The following is a 16,177-nucleotide window of genomic DNA, read 5'->3' on the forward strand; positions in this document are numbered from 1 at the left end:
TCGATGGGTAGTCGCTTTTAGCACTACAACTTTGCACTTTTGCGCCAGTAGGAACTAATGAGCCTCAAACTTTGAAGTTAGTCCATACAAAAGAAAGAAAGAACTTCAGCAACAGCAGACCAAATGCTTCTTTTCCAGGGCGACCTATCCCAGGACGAAGTTACCAACTTGACTGTCTAGTGGAATGGGACAAGAAATAACAACACCGTCTGCTTCTTTTGATTCGTGTTGTCTCGTTCTTTTTTTAATCAACAGAACACGATAGTCTAACAAGGCTCACAAACAAGCATAAAAACAAAACACACAAATCTTTCTAAAACATGGTTACATACAAATTAAGTCCCATGGTGTCAACACGCTAAGACGAAACGATCGCGCTCCACGCCGCCTGCACTCGGAGTCGCTGGAGTTTTTCACTAATTGTAGGTCTTGAGCACCAACCGCGGCCGGCTTGTCTTGAGGCGGCCCACGACCGCCCGGACGTGGCTGACGTCATGCTGCCAGTGCCGCCATGTCCCGCAGGGGATGGTCAGCGACGCCAGCCTCGGGACCGCGTCCTCGGGCCACCAGAACAGCGCGGCGGGCAGCAGCGGCTCGAACGTTGGGCCCAGCCGGAGGTCCGTCACCGCGACCAGCCTCTGCAGCAGCTGCACCGGCCCAGGTAAAAATCAAGGGGTTAACCACTCCGGTAATCGTGTGCGTACTTCGTCCGGTAATCTTTGGTAATCACACACCAAAACTGGCTAGTTTCGCCGTTCTTATCGGATTTTGGGGGGTTTTCTTACGGAATTAGGTTAAAATGCTTTTAGCTGGCCAAAATTATGGAGCTTTTTGAGTATTTTTGTAGCTTATCACTGGTAATCAGTTATCCTGTGTACACTCTCAAACGAATACACGATTATTAGTCTTTAAATCATTAGGGCGATTTAAGTGTACAGTCAAAACTTTGTAATACCAGGTATAGTAATCGTTGCAAGGGTTTACCGTACACTGGGATCACTCTCATTCCAGGAACGTGACATCACGTTAAAACGAATGTGACAAAATGTCACGTTCCTTTGAGCATTATTTCACATTCGTTTCAGTGGGATGTCACGTTCCTGCAATGAGAGTGATCGCTTCAACACCTTGGGGGCGATTTCGACAGGCACTAGAATGCAACTCTTTAACTTCATAACAATACTTGATCCAGGAAAAGGAGGAAAGGAATAACTCCGTTTCGGGCATTTTTTCAGGAGAAACAGGCAGGGAAAACTAAAACTAAACAAATAAATGTTTTAGACGACGGGTTCAATAAGCGCAAGTTAACTTTTGAGATAAACGAAGTGGAATTTGAAGACAAGTCAAGTGGAACTATGGTCAGCATAAATTGTCTATCAATCCCGGGTCATTATTGGACTTGGCTCTTTTTTTAAGGCAAGTTGTTCAAATGAAGGTGGGTTAAGCTGAACTGATTCTTTTACTAAAAGATTCATAAAGACACAAGTTGAGTTATCTACTATCGACAATATTTCCTACGGAGTCATGTCGACTTTGTCTGAGTTGTTTAATTTTCCACTAAATTAAGAGCGTAAAAGGGGTCAAGTTTAGTTATGACCGAGTTTTCACGGTATGAAACCGCACAAGCATACATTGATTCATATTCTAGCTTCCTCTGGCCTGCTGCTAACATCGGCGACCCGTGGCGCTACCTCACGGACATAATGCGAACTACTGATATGGCGGGAGATTTTGAACTTGGAACATATCAAACGAGGTTTGGGAAGTGAATTTTGATCCGTATGACCTAAATTTCAATGAAGATGCTTCCCATGATTAAATATTGTGGCCTAAAGTTGATCCCAGGCACATGATTGTTTACTTTTTGGTGTTCCCAAGAGCTCGGGTTGGGGTGGTCCGACTAAAGCTTTCTCGACATCTTTTATTTTAGACCTAATGTTTTTTCTTGGATTATTGATTGACTATTTTTGTGTTTTGTGATCACTGATCATGTTAACCTAATGTTTCATTAGAACTTCAATGTTACTTCTTCTTGAACAATTGAGTGAAAACTTATTTATGCAGCTCCTTTTTTCTTTGACTTTTTGTACGCAAAAGAAGTGAAAAATTAATGTTCCTCACCTTTGTTTAAAATTTGTATTAATTAAATCTTAATATATACTAACCAATCGTTCACTTGCTTGCCCTTATTATCACAGTTAAGAGAGAATTATGGCTGTATTGTCGATTTCTTTATAAACTGTGATAAGGGCGAGCAAGTGAATGATTGGTTACTATATATTAAGATTTAATTAATACAAATTTTAAACAAAGGTGAGGAACATTAATTTTTCACTTCTTTTGCGTCCAAAAAGTCAAAGAAAAAAGGAGCTGCATAAATAAGTTTTCACTCAATTGTTCAAGAAGAAGTAACATTGAAGTTCTAATGAAACATTAGGTTAACATGATCAGTGATCACAAAACACAAAAAAAATCAATCAATAATTCAAGAAAAAACATTAGGTCTAAAATGAAAGATGTCGAGAAAGCTTTAGTCGGACCACCCCAACCCGAGCTCTTGGGAACACCAAAAAGTAAACAATCATGTGCCTGGGATCAACTTTAGGCCACAATATTTAATCATGGGAAGCATCTTCATTGAAATTTAGGTCATACGGATCAAAATTCACTTCCTAAACCTTGTTTGATATGTACCAAGTTCAAAATCTCCCGCCATATCAGTAGTTCGCATTATGTCCGTGCCGCAGCGCTGTATGTTGTCCCCTGAATGTAGGCAATTTCAAGGAGCCGAGGAACCAAGAATTGATAGAAATCTTTACCAAATTTTTATAAAGTAATGTAAATCTTTATGAAATCTTGCATGCATATTTATTTAACTTAATTGGCTGAGCCAAACTTTATCTTTATCTTTATCTTATACGTTAACTGGGCGAAGCCCTCCATTCAGCCCACAGCCCAGAGCCCAGTGGAGATGCCGGGACTTGGCGGGACCCAGCCGGTTGTCAAGTTTACTTTCGATCTTTAGGCGTGTTAAAACCACGAAAGTAGCATAAAATGTATATGCATGGAAAGGGGAAAGTTCAAAGATTACATTGACGCTAATTTTGACGAAAATAAACTCTTTATGTGAAAATGAGAAGACGACGGGCGTGAAATGGCGAAGGCGAGAGAAGGCGAAAACGATCGTCGGGCCGTCGTTTACTCGCATCTTTGAGCATGTTAGAACGCCGAAAGTGGCACAAATTGTATATTTATGGAAAGAGGAAGGTTCAAAGATTACATTGACGCTAATTTTGACGAAAATAAACTCTTTATGTGAAAATGAGGAGACGACGGAGCGTGAAATGGCGAAGGCGAGAGAAGGCGAAAACGATCGTCGGGCCGTCGTTTACTCGCATCTTTGAGCATGTTAGAACGCCGAAAGTGGCACAAATTGTATATTTATGGAAAGAGGAAGGTTCAAAGATTACATTGACGCTAATTTCCGTGAAATTGAACTCTTTACGTGAAAATGAGAAGACGACGGGCGTGAAATGGCGAAGGCGAGAGCGCACTAGCTGAACTGTGAATAGCATGATCCTGCCAATAGTGAAGCGCAGAGTCGTTCGAGCAGAAAGCAGAATTCAAGAAAATAATAACATTCTTTCAGATAACTTGACACTTTAGCTGTACTTATGATTGTTCGTTCACCATAATTGTAACGTGGAATCGAAGGAAATGAGTACATGAAACCTGCATTCTATTGACACATCTCACCGTTCATAATCTTAATCTTAATAATGGAATAATATTTTACCAAATTTGATTGGTTATGCATTCAAAGTAGTTTCTGTAAAACGATTGAAATTTATTATCATACATATTATCAAACATCTAACACTGGCACATGTATCACAGTGTCTTGTGTTTTTCTTGTAGACTAATATTCATTTCACAAAAGTTTATGATGCCAAGCGATAGATCAAACGAAATTAAAGACCTTATTCTGCGGTCATTCAAAAATATAAAAAGAGACAAGGAGAATCTTCAGGGGAATATATGGCCCTTGCAACTTTCTCTTGTCGGTGGATGTAAATTGTGAGCGCTTAAAGGCGTTCTGTGGGCAAAGGCGTTCTGTTGGGGTAGGCGTTCTGCCTGCCTAGGGGGATGTTATGTGTTAGGTGGCCTTTGCCACTTGTTCTTAAAATTACACATAAACTGTTGGTGCGCAGTTGTGTGGGTTGCACAAAGGCAACTAGAAAAAGAACAAACAGCTACAATCTATCTGATAGAGAACTTGATACCTTTGCAACCAATGACGTTCCTTAGCTTTTATTTGTAATGTGAAACTGACGGAAACATTGTCATTACATCTGTATTTTATTGACTTATATGCAATCAAAGAAGTTCCTGTTAAGGTTATTGTAAAGTGAAAAAAGTGACTATTTAATATTTTTTATTTACTTGTGTCAAATGTCTTAATTTATGGATAAAAGTTCCTTTCTATTGCATAAACTCATACACTAAGAGCAGGGCCCCACTTCATTTTAGTTTCCGAGTTATGGATGTTTACGGTAACTTTCAGTCGTTTCTCTCAAATTCTCCTCACGACAAAGGATTAGCTACCCAGTCCCCAGATTCAAGCAATTGTATTCTTCTTTGCCTAGGGAAAAGATAGCGTTGCCCTTTTTTCAATATGTCACTTAGTTTTCTTCAAAATTCCAAGACCAAAATAAGACAAAATCTCTCAAATTTGAAGAAAGATAAAAATGGGCCTGGTGAAATAGCTTTTACAGCCTCTTCCAGACTGATATTTTCAAATTTGCCCAAGCCATCTTTTTCCAGTGCAATAATAGATATACTTGTCCGAATCTGAAGACTGGGTAGCAAATCATTTGTCATGAGGAGAATTTGGGAGAAACGACTAAAAGTTAACGTAAACATCCATAACTCAGAAACTAATAGGAGTTGGGGCTCCCAACTTCAGAAATAAATTCACCTAGTAGTGGTTGAATTTTGACCACAAAATGAACTTTCTGTGACAAATACTTTTAGGACATTCTAGTTTCACTTGACAGCCTCCTTAATCTAGAGATGTTAGGTGGCCTTTGCAGTACAAGGTCATAAATTAAATAAATGTACAGAGCTAAAATCCTAGCGGCACGGGGTATCGCCGCACGCTTCACGAGGCACGATGGGTTGCCTACCCACTGGGCTGATTCCTGTTCCAGCCGAGCCCACCTAGCGTCAAAGACATCAATGATCGTCACAGACCCACTTTCCGGAACACAATAGAATTTTTTTCAACCTGGATACGGTGCGACGTCATAGTAAAAATGACAGCACTGTTAAATTAATCCAGAAACATCCTCAATAAATTAAACAAATGCTTAAAAATTGTCACTTTCTTAGCGACATAGAGGAAAATTTGAAAAATAAATTACAAATATGTAAACGTAGGAGCCCTTAGGCTCAGCCTGAAGCGGTAGCTTTTCCTAGTTTACCTGGATCCAGTGCGCGTGGTTCTCGTAGTGGCAGTGCTCCAGCTCCAGGAGCCGCACTTGCCCCAGGAAGGTCGCGCGCACCAACAGTTTGGCGACGCCGCAGCCGCTCACGACGACTCGCACCTCCCGCGGGAGTCCCTGCAGGCTCAGCAGCCGGCCCAAGCTGTCCAGGCTGTCATCACTGTGCCTGCCGAAGTGAGATGAACACACTAAATGTGTGGCACTCGTACATAACAGCATATCTACCATGAGTTTCCCTATGAAGATACGTTGTTCTGTCAGATGGTCACTCAAATGTAACGCGCAATTTTGTCCGAGACGTCACACCACATGTCACATTTGTTTTGAGGTGAGTTCACCAGCTGATTTCGTGTCTGTCACAACCGAAAAGTAATGCACCGTGGTGCAGTGTGTCACATTTGTTCGACTTTAAAGTTTTACCGGTAAAACGGTCGTTTGACACGACCAAATAGGCAACGCAGCTTCCACGTGCAAACGAATGAGATGTCGCATTCGGTGGCTACGAGTGTACAGCGAGGATTGCAAGAAAGTACAACCAGAATTGTAAAATGTACAACCAGAATTGTGAAAAGTACAACCAGACATGGACTGGATATGCCTTCAGTTATATTTTCCAAGCATTGGAGTAACCTTGTTTTTAAGTTTTTTAATCTGGCGTAGTTTTACGGAAACAGATTCGTCTCCTGAGCAGAAACAAAAATGCCTTCACATGTCATGAGTATAGTTGCAAATGAAAAAAAAAAACCTCTGCTGAGAGCTTTGCTTCAGCTCAGGGCCAGGTCAAGCTTGGGTGTGCGCGGCCGCGGTCCTGGTGGCGTTGGCCGGGAGGCGCCGGGCTCTGTTTCGGCCTAGCTGTGGGCGCGGTTTTGTTTCACTTGCGATCTGATGCCCGTGATTGCGCACAGAACGCATCATGCAGGCTGAATCTTCCCTACCGTCACATTTTTGTGTTTCTTGGTATCAAAATTGCCGTCTAATCATGAGCTATTGGCCTGTCACACTCTGAAAACAATTGGTGTGGTTGCGTACAAAATGCAGCGCGAAGACTGAAGTCTTCCATATTGACGGGCGTAAAAATTGGGGACTCGCTGAGCGCCGTTTATGACGGCTCGAACAGAGGCCGCGGCGGCGCGGCCGAGGGGGAGGGGGAGGGGGTCGTCGGGCCTGTCGCGCCGCGCGGCGCTGTGCGCGGGAGGGGCCGGAGGGGTCACGCGGGCCGCGGTCCATAGGAGGGCATTTATGGTGCACGCTGCACCAAAAGGAACTGTCGACCTCCTCAGCTTTCTTGTTACCCTGGTAGGCCTGAAGTCGAAAAACGGCCACGGCGACGGCGACGGCTACGCTCGGGGCCCCCCTATATATATATATTCCGTTTTAGTATGTTTCTGAGCAGTGTACATTGCCTCAGCCCGGGCCTCCCCAGCCCCAGCCTCCACAGTTCCCAAACCTAGGCCTCTGACCAAACTGTACACACAGCCTCGCACATTTTGCGAGTAATAGCTCAAGCTTTGATACGCTTGACCTAAAAAGTGTCATAGGGTAAGGTGCCCAGTGATGGCCACTTTTAGCGCACTGATGCGCCTTTAACCCCTTTACTAAGCGTCCCGCACGTCGTACCGGTATGAAAATTTCCAGAAACATAAAAGAAGGATAGAGTAAAGGTTCCCAAGGGTAGAAACCAGCAAAATAAAATTTATTCTTTGAGAAAAAATTAACCAAACTATCAGTACAGTTTGCCCAGTAATGGCCACCTTTTGCCCAGTGATAGCCAGGGTCCCGGCCCAGTGATGGCCACACTAGGGTTTGAGCGCTTTGTTTTCGTTTTTGACAGTTATTGAACCCAATTTCAGCTGGTTTGCACCTTGTTCGAAGCTACAGGGGTCACTGTGTCTTAGGAAACGGAAATCAGTGTAACCCTGGGAACCTACCCTGGGAATCTACTTGTGTTTATACCATAAATATAGAATTAAAGTTAAAATTTCAAGTTTGCGATAGAAAAGATTTGGTTTCCGAAATGATTTGATCTCGAGAAGGTGAACATGTAATGTTAAGCATGTTATAGGTACAGACTTCAAATTCAAAGGTTTATCGGTGTCCAAAGTGGAAAAAGGTACAAAATGCATCTTTTTTCCTGTTTCAAGGCCGATAACTTCTGAAAATCAAGCCTCAACCTAAAACATGCTTAACATTTTTTGTTCATCTTGTTGAGGTGAACGCGTTTCTGAAATCGAATTGTTTCTATCGCATATTTAAAATTTTGACTTAAAAACAAAACTTATTGTACGTACGGAGTCTAAACAGTTTCCATGGTACCGTGAATTCAGGTCCCCATGAGGCAGGCGGAGTGAGATGCCAGGTCAAAACCAAGATATTTCAGGCAACAAACTAGACGGACATGCACGGCGTCGCATCGCTCGTTGCAAAGTCTGCCTCAAAACACTAGTGTGGCCATCACTGGCTGTGCACTGTTTTGCCTGCCCAGTACTGGCCACCACCCCTTTTCCCTCAAATGTAACGAAATTTCAAAAAAACTTGCATGTTATGGTTAACTTGCCCTCTTTCGATTCTTCTGACGTGATGTTTCTCTTGCACGGACCTCGTATTCACAAATGACAAGCGACGCCGTTAAAGCCTGCGCTAATCTGGGCCGGTAAGGAAAGCAACGTTCGACCGGCCGAGAACGCAGTGTTCAGCGCGCTGCGCCCGTGCGGCCGTCCCTAACACTAAAAAGCTGAAATTTTTTCGGCGTTGTGTTGTCAATATGTGACAGTACAAAACCTCAAAAGCTCAATTCTTTAACTAATCTCGCCTGGTGGGAAAGTCAGCGCAAAGTGTGAAGTGGCCATCACTGGTACCCTGGCCATCACTGGGCACGTTACCCTAACTTATCCAAACCTAATAACATGTGCTGACAATTTTCGTACTCTACAAATCAAAGAGTGTGCATGGTACGCTCTAACTGGAGCATGCCTGCAAGCACGCTCTAACTAGCGCATGCCAGCCAAGCATGCACTAACTAGTGCATACATGCCATGTACACGCTAACTGAAGCATACATTTACTGCATAAGGGATAGGGAGTTTTCTGCACCAGGAAGCGTGTACATGGCGTGTATGCACTAGTTGGTGCATGCTTGGCAGGCATGCGCTGGCTAGAGCGTGCTTGCAGGCATGCTCCAGTTAGAGCATACTATGTACACTCTTTGATTTGTAGAGTATCCCATGCTGATACGGATCCATTTCTGTACAGCAATCTTAATTTGGACATCTGTGAAAATGCTCTCGATCCTCTTAATGCTAGTGCAGAAAATGTACGCTTTTTCCTGACGTACCCACCCTCGTGCAAACACGGTAAGAACGTCCAAGTTCTCACACTGACGAAGAAATCCCCAGTCCCTGGTAGTGGGGATGTGCAGCTCCCTGAGGTTTCTTGGCAGATCACTCAACACTGGACTAATGTCTCCGTCGGCACGCAGACTCTGAAAAGACCGAAAGCCGCAACATAGACCTCAACAACACTGACAGATCCGGGGTAGAGGGGAAGAGTAAGAAAGTCGATTGTCGCTTGAAGTGACAATCGGCTACCCTTTTAAGTGTAAGGGTTTAGAAGCAATAAGGGAAAAACATTCTCCATCGTTTCATGATGGCAGGCGGACAAGAACTCTCATTCCAGGAATGTGCCATCTCGTTGAAACGAATGTGACAAAATGACACGTTCCTCTGAGCATTGTGTCACATTCGTTTGAATGTGGACCCGCCACAAATTATCTTGTTCACATACAAACGAATGTGAAACAATGCTTAAAGGAACGTGAGATTTTATCACATTCGTTTCAACGTGTTGTCACGTTCCTGGAACGAGAGTGAGAGGATTCCAACATATCTGGAACTCAGAGAAACAGACTGACCTGCAGAGTGTTCCGCGCAAGGAGGCTGCGCGTGGAGCTCAAGCCCGCACCGCAGCAGAAGCAGTTGACAATGTGCAGCTCTCGCAATGCTGTCAGCCCCGTCAGCTCGCCACTGACGCAGTCGTCATGGGAGTGGTTGTTCCAGTACTGGGACCTTTGGGAGCGCCCGCAGTTGAACGAGAACTTCAGCTTGGCCACTGGCAGCATGCTAACCCAGCCCAAGATCTGCCTCATTTTTTTCTGGAAATAAAGGACCAGGGATGTAGGTTGTGCATACTCACGCTCCATTGATGCGGGAGGCGCAAAGAGGGAGTAACTTGACGCACTCCCTTGACTGACCAAAAAAGGAAACTGCATCCTCATCCCATGTAGACGAATTATTAGTAACCATTGGCTGCGTGAAAAATATTTCGTTTTCAGACTCTTATTAAGTTGTTAAGTAAAAAGCTATTTAACCAACCGCACTACGGACGAAATCATCGGTGTGCGAAATTGACCGAATCAAAAAAAGATTTCGGAAACCGATTTCTCTCATCGAGACGAACAAACATGTATTCATGTTGAGTGGGTTTGGATCGAAATAAAGGAGCTATGGCCAGGCTTCCCAATTTCAATTTCCCTGTCCTGTCTGTGTCCCGATTTCAAGGCCAAAAACTCAGCATGTACGCGCAGTACTTTTCTGCACAGTGGCAACCTGGTGGTGAGCGAAGCGAGCTTCAACCCACGCCATTGTAAATTTATTGCAGAGTGTTTCCATATCAAAGGAGCACACCTCGAAAAGGGCTTTTATTTATTTGGGATCAAATTTTGCTAAAATGAACTTCAAGACAATTATTTTCGAGCTAAGTGGAAGTGAATGGTCCACCTAGAACCCGCTGCAAAACTATCCATTTTGAAAGTGTGCTTCTTTGATACGGAATTAATGTGCGAGTCCGGCCACTTTGGTACTTCCCTGACCATTTTCGAATGTCCCCTGACTTTGCCAAGGCTTCTACACTACAAACCTAACTGTCTACTAAGTACACACTTACAAATGCATGCTTGCAAGTACACACTTACAAACGCATGCTTGACGCCATATAACTCCATGCATCAAGCATGCGTTTGTAAGTGTGTACTTGCAAGTATGCGTTTGTAAGTGTGTACTTGCAAGCATGCATTTGTAAGTGTGTACTTGGCCAAGCATGCGGTTGTAAGTGTGTGCTTGCAAGCATGCAATTGTAAGTGTGTACTTAGTAGACAGTTAGGTTTGCAGTGTACTCTCCTTTCGTTTTCGCCTGACTTCCTTGACCGATGCACTCAACAATTTGCAGAGAATACGTTGATTTACTTGATTTGTTTGCTTGAAAACGCTTTTACAAGCATATCACCCCATTAGTGTTCGCCTGTTTTCCAACTACTTTTACTGCTCTTTCCCATGGAAGGAGCAAAATTTATGGTAAAAATCATAGCAACCGACCGAAACGACGCGTTGAGCCGCGTAGGTGTGGTTTGCTTCGTCGGAGACGTAGATGTCTAGCTTGAGCTCTACAAGACACAACCCCTGCAGCATCCTGCGCAATGCAGCCATGGCTCCGTGGTTCAGGGAAGACCCTCGTTTTGACAGCAACTGCACAGACAGCTCCAGCGATTGAACCTGCATAAAATGCACAGAAGGAAAACACGGTCAATGCGTTGTAAGGACTTAAAACAAAAGCATCAATTTCCCGAAAACATGAAGGGCACTCATCTAAGTCACGGTTTCAATAAGATTAGGCAAATAACTTCTTTGTTTGAACGAAAAGATTTCAAGCTCACTAGTGAAACTGGAATGTAGTTGTACGCTTCGTTCAAGCACACAACTACGCTTGAGACTTCCGCATGTATGGATGGGTGGGACGCGCGGAACGGAAAACTACGCTTAGTCTAGCGTACACTGGTAAAGCTAATGCGTAGTGTTACGCCTTTCATGAAGCGTACTTTCTGTACGCCCTTCTTGAAGCATACAAGAGCCCATGCGTTCCTTCCCTACTATCTAAATGCATGGGGAGAATTATCTTGAAGCGTAGTTGTACGCTTAAATGAAGCGTAGAACAACGCTTTAATTTCACCAGTGTAGCCACACCTTCTTCGCTTCAAGAAAAGCGTCGAAGTACGCTCCGAATCTACCAGAGAGGGCGCAGCCTGTTATGGCCTTAAACCAGTTCTACCGTCACATCACTATTCGTGCATATTTACTCTCACTTATCTAAAAGAACATAGTAAAACGGCTCACGAATGTGTAACGTCAATACGTCAATACGTTATGAGACAAAAACTCAGTAGTAGTCTCAGAGTGCACAACCTCAGAGAATTACTGACTTTTTTTCTCATTAATTACGTAATCGTATAAGCAACAATTATACTTAGTATTTTTAAGTAAGTATGAATAATTTCCTTTGTGAAATTATGAACGAAAACAAATTGCCAGTACATTATTTAATATTTGCTAAGTAGTTCTTCAAAAATGATAAAGTACATGTGGTTGCACAAATTCCCAGCACAAGTACTGACAAAATGGGCAAAAAGTCCGTAACGTGCTGAGAGTGCATCTAGGCTCGTGCTTTACCTGGCAGGTTCCCCGGGCCAAAGCTCGGGCGGCAGGCAACCCGGCCAGGGAGCCCGGCTGCACTATGAGGGACAGCCTTCGCAGCGCCGGGACGAGGCGGACTATCGCGCAGAGCAGCCCGGTGTTGATCCAGTCCGGCGGCATGCCCTGGTACGCGTAGTTCCGGGCGATGAGGTGGCGGCCCTGCCACACAGGCCTCGCCAAGATGACCCGGCTCCAGCGCCGGCACACCAGGCGCAGCGCTAGCAGGTCACTCGCCGGAACGCGGGACAGGATGCAGTGCAGCATTTCATCCTGGAGCGTGTCCATGACGCGTGTCCACTGCTGGAACAAGCCTGGAGAGAGAGATTTGATTTATTTCGTTTAAGGTACAGTACAACGGGACTAGGAGTCCCACGAGCGCATGTACCGCTCTCAGATATTGTTACAGGGGGAAAAAATAAATCAAAATATGAGAGAGAGAGAGAGAGAGAGAGAGAGAGAGAGAGAGAGAGAGAGAGAGAGAGAGAGAGGCAGAGCGCAAACTCAATTACTAAACAGTTTTTGTGGATAAGCTATGCACAAAACTGTAATTACCTGCGTTTCAAAATCCACGAATTTGAGCGCAACTGCGCACAAACTGTGCGTTGTTGCGCATGACATTCGTGCATTTTAAGGGGGGACCCTGGTGAAACTTTGAAGTAGGCTTCAAAATAATCCCAGAAAGTTGGAACTTTGCTTAATTATCAGGTTCATTATCGTGAGTTCCCAAAACAAAATTCAATCCAAAATGTTGAACGGTCTCTGAGAAAAGTGGCTTTTTAGTGTTTTTTAGAGCGTTGGGGAAAAATCTTCCTGCGTCTTTCATTGGGACGGAAAGTCTTGAAAATTTTTTTGGGTTATCCTAAAGATGTATTGAAGAGATTTTAGTGACAGAATTTTCAAATTCAACTTCTGTCCTGAGATATGAGTTTTCAAATTGTAACATTGAAAAAAAGTGACTTGTTTTTCCCTTTTTTTTCAAACTTTTAGGTGTTTGTAAAAAAAAGTAGGGCTAATATCAAGATTCCATCACTAAAATTTGTCGACAAGTCATCAATGAATAGAGTCCATGCAATACGACTCATGTAGGTGTCAACCAGGAACGCAGGAAGTCTTTCTACGACAAAATTTTTTGTCGACTGAGCAAAGCTGTGAAGTTGAGCGTAGAAGCCAACGACAACTGATCTCAATGTTATTTCTGTCCAAATGATAAAGAAACTATCCACTTAGCTTAAAAGTGTTCAACCTGTTGAATCTGAAAGGGAGGCCACTCGTGAAAGAATAGCCAAGATTGCAAATTTCCACAGTATGGATAACAATGTGCATGATATCTAAGAAGAAATTACTACCAACGTATTATTGTTGGTGTATGGAAAAGTACCTGGTTACTGTCACACGGTAAGAACGGCTCCTGGTTTTCCCAGGACGCCTATGGTAGGAACATAGGCAATTTCCAGGCAGTTCCTGGGAAAACCAGGAACCGTTTTTACCGTGCAGTCAGAGGACGGAATGTAAACAGTACAGCTGACACAGTAAAGTACCTCAGGGCGTTGTGTTTAGGCTTTAGTCTTGCCAGTGTAACGAGTGAGGATCAACAGCGCCTGAGCAACAGACACCGGAGTCGGGCGGGTATTCTGCCGGCCGCGCGCCCATGAAACATCGTGTGGGGTGGGATAGGTAGCGCCTAGCAGTGCAACGCGCTGCCACTCCACGGACACCCGACAGGTGTCGTCGGAGATAGCCGAAGACTGGCCTGGGCATTTTGACCCATCGGGTGCCGCCCGCTGTCTGTGGGTTGACGTCTGCTACGCCACAGACGCAGCATCAGCGCTACGCCACGCCACTGCCTGCCGGGAGCCGGGCGATTTTACCCATCGGGTTCGGCTGGGCTGAGACGGGCAGCCGACTCGGGCCGGGCGGGCATGGGCGCGCGTTCGGCAGAATACCCGCCCGACTCCGGTCTCTGCTGAGCAAGTGCACTGATGTTACTTACTTCCTCAGGCTCGCGTTTGGGACTCACAAAGCGACAGCGACTCAACACGGCACCCTCGGACAGCGCGTCTTGCCCCTGCCAGCCTGGAGACGACCGGCCGACTACCTCCCCCTCCCCGGCAGCGGTGGCGGCGGCGAGCGCTTCCCCCCGGCTTCCCCCTCCACTTCACGGTCGAGCCGCTGCACCACCGCAACCGCCACGCACTGCTCCGTCCGTGCTATTCTCCTCCTCCCGTGAGTTTAGTAGGCCTTTCTGCCTGTTTCTTATGGGCAGCCCTACTCCTCTCTCGGCGGTTCCACTATACGCAGCCCGGTCAGCCGGTACGTCCCTGCCGCAGTGGTCAGCAATCACGTGAACACCGCCAGGGTCGGACGCTGCACAGCGCAAGTTCAGCAGTGATCGCATCCGCCTCCTCACCGTGAACTCTCAGAGTGCCGCTGCACCTCGCCCGCTTCCTTCACGCTGCCAAGGAGAAGAACACCTTTGAAACGTAAGTTGGGGGAACAGGGGGAGAGGTATCGATTCCGTGCTCCTAGAGCAGGGATGATACCCAAAATCACACAAGGCCAGGGTCGTTACGACAGCAGTTTGCTTTCAAGTTCAAAACTTCATCCTGTAGCGGCTAGGACCAAGGAAGGGAAAAGCTTCTCCTTGGTGCACCAAACGTACCAGAGACTTGTTCACAAGTGTTTCAAATCTATATTCCGCTTCGTTGAGTTTTGTTAAGGTAGGTCCCAAAAACATCCAAACTCAGGGAAGCGCCTTTTGGGCTTCGACCATGTGGGAATAAAAACTCCGCTACGCCTCGGTTCTTGCTGCTACAGGTTTTGAAGATTGAGTCATAAGTGCAAACTGTTGTGGTAACGGCCCTGGTGTTGTTTCGTTTCGGGTATCACCACTGGTCTGCGCACGAAATTCAAGAAGAGCAAAACCGGAAATGGCATCGACAAGCGCATAATCTCCCATACCGGTGCATTTTCTTCAGAGTTTCCCGGTGCGTTCAAGTGCATTGACGATTCTTAACGTCAAGAAGGCAAGAAGTATCACGAAACCGGAAACGGTACGAGCAGCTTCACCTTTGCTTACTCTCTTTCCGCCCGGCCTCCGTACTGTGACGAATCCCTTGACCGGAAGTCGAAGAACGGAAGTGAGACCCGAAATAGCTTAGCGCATGCTCGGTTGGGCTGTCTGCGCATGCGCTGCGCTGTTGTGGTTCTTGGGCTCTCCTATTTCCGGTCCAGGAATTCGTCACAAAAGCCTATGCGGACTCTTCCAAGCAATTTTTCAGAAAAGAATCACATCCATCCAACCAGTCCCCATTTCTGGTTTTGCCTTTCTTCAAGTGACGTAGGTCAGTCGGCGAAGTCTCAATAGGGTTTTCTATAGAATCTTGCATCGGAAGAAGAACAAAAGTAAGCCCTCCAAACAGCTTCTACGCATGTGCAGACGTTCCCCCAACACCCGGTGCGCATGCCTGGAGGTTCCCTTCGTTACCCTTTGTCCTTCGTCTTCCGTTTCAAGATTAATTGAAGTACCCTACTAGCATTCATATCAAACTGTGAAGGCAGGCAATTTAGTGTAGGCCAGGAGTACCCTCTAAAGGAATCTACAAGGTCCATTCACCTTTTATTGAGATCTTTTTGTCATCAACTCATTTTAGCATCGGAAAGTTTATTGATTGACCTGAACATCGAAGACCGCACTTTGCTTCGTCATATTCGTAAGGTGCTTGTAGTGCGATGCATTCCAGTGATGCACTACATCCCATAATGGTTGCCAAGTACTCACACAGCTCTCAATATGTACTCAGCTCACTCTTTTAGTACGAAACTGTGTACTCCGTACACTGCGAAGCTGTTTTGTCAACGATAGTCTGAGAAAGCGAAGACTTTCAGGTAGTGTACGCCGACTCAGGTTGATACCGGAAGTACAAAGAGCAAAAGCTTAAGTCACAGCCCACCCGGGGTGGTGTACCTTACCGACCTACCCGAGCACATGATATCTCGGTCCGGGAGGCTTTAGGCCGAGCGAAACGAGTACGAAGATGCATTTTGTAACTCCACGGACTGACAAATAGTCAAACCGGGTTTTCATCCACCCCTTGTGGCCTGATCTCGCCACTTCCGGTCCGTGTGCTTGGTTGAATAGGCTCTTCCGCTGCTTGG

General features: G+C 45.3%; 1 protein-coding gene across 5 annotated transcripts; it reads right to left on the minus strand.

The window, feature by feature from the left end:
* Positions 1-210: 210 nt before the first annotated feature.
* On the minus strand, positions 211-14,810 carry LOC117642418. Of its 5 annotated transcripts, none has more exons than XM_034380625.1 (7): positions 14,682-14,810; positions 11,999-12,333; positions 10,871-11,047; positions 9,412-9,651; positions 8,840-8,982; positions 5,484-5,670; positions 211-647 (listed from the first exon to the last, which is right to left on the minus strand). In XM_034380625.1, exons 2-7 carry the CDS (start codon positions 12,305-12,307, stop codon positions 417-419), a joined length of 1,287 nt encoding a protein of 428 aa, XP_034236516.1. In that variant the 5' UTR covers positions 12,308-12,333; positions 14,682-14,810; the 3' UTR covers positions 211-416. The 5 variants fall into 5 exon arrangements, with proteins under 5 accessions (XP_034236516.1, XP_034236513.1, XP_034236512.1 ...); XM_034380622.1 differs by lacking the exon at positions 14,682-14,810 and adding an exon at positions 14,040-14,401; XM_034380621.1 differs by lacking the exon at positions 14,682-14,810 and adding an exon at positions 14,013-14,401.
* Positions 14,811-16,177: the final 1,367 nt, after the last annotated feature.

This window comes from Thrips palmi, unplaced genomic scaffold, assembly GCF_012932325.1.
Source record: "Thrips palmi isolate BJ-2018 unplaced genomic scaffold, TpBJ-2018v1 HiC_scaffold_16, whole genome shotgun sequence".
In the NCBI taxonomy this organism is placed as follows: Eukaryota; Metazoa; Arthropoda; class Insecta; order Thysanoptera; family Thripidae; genus Thrips; species Thrips palmi.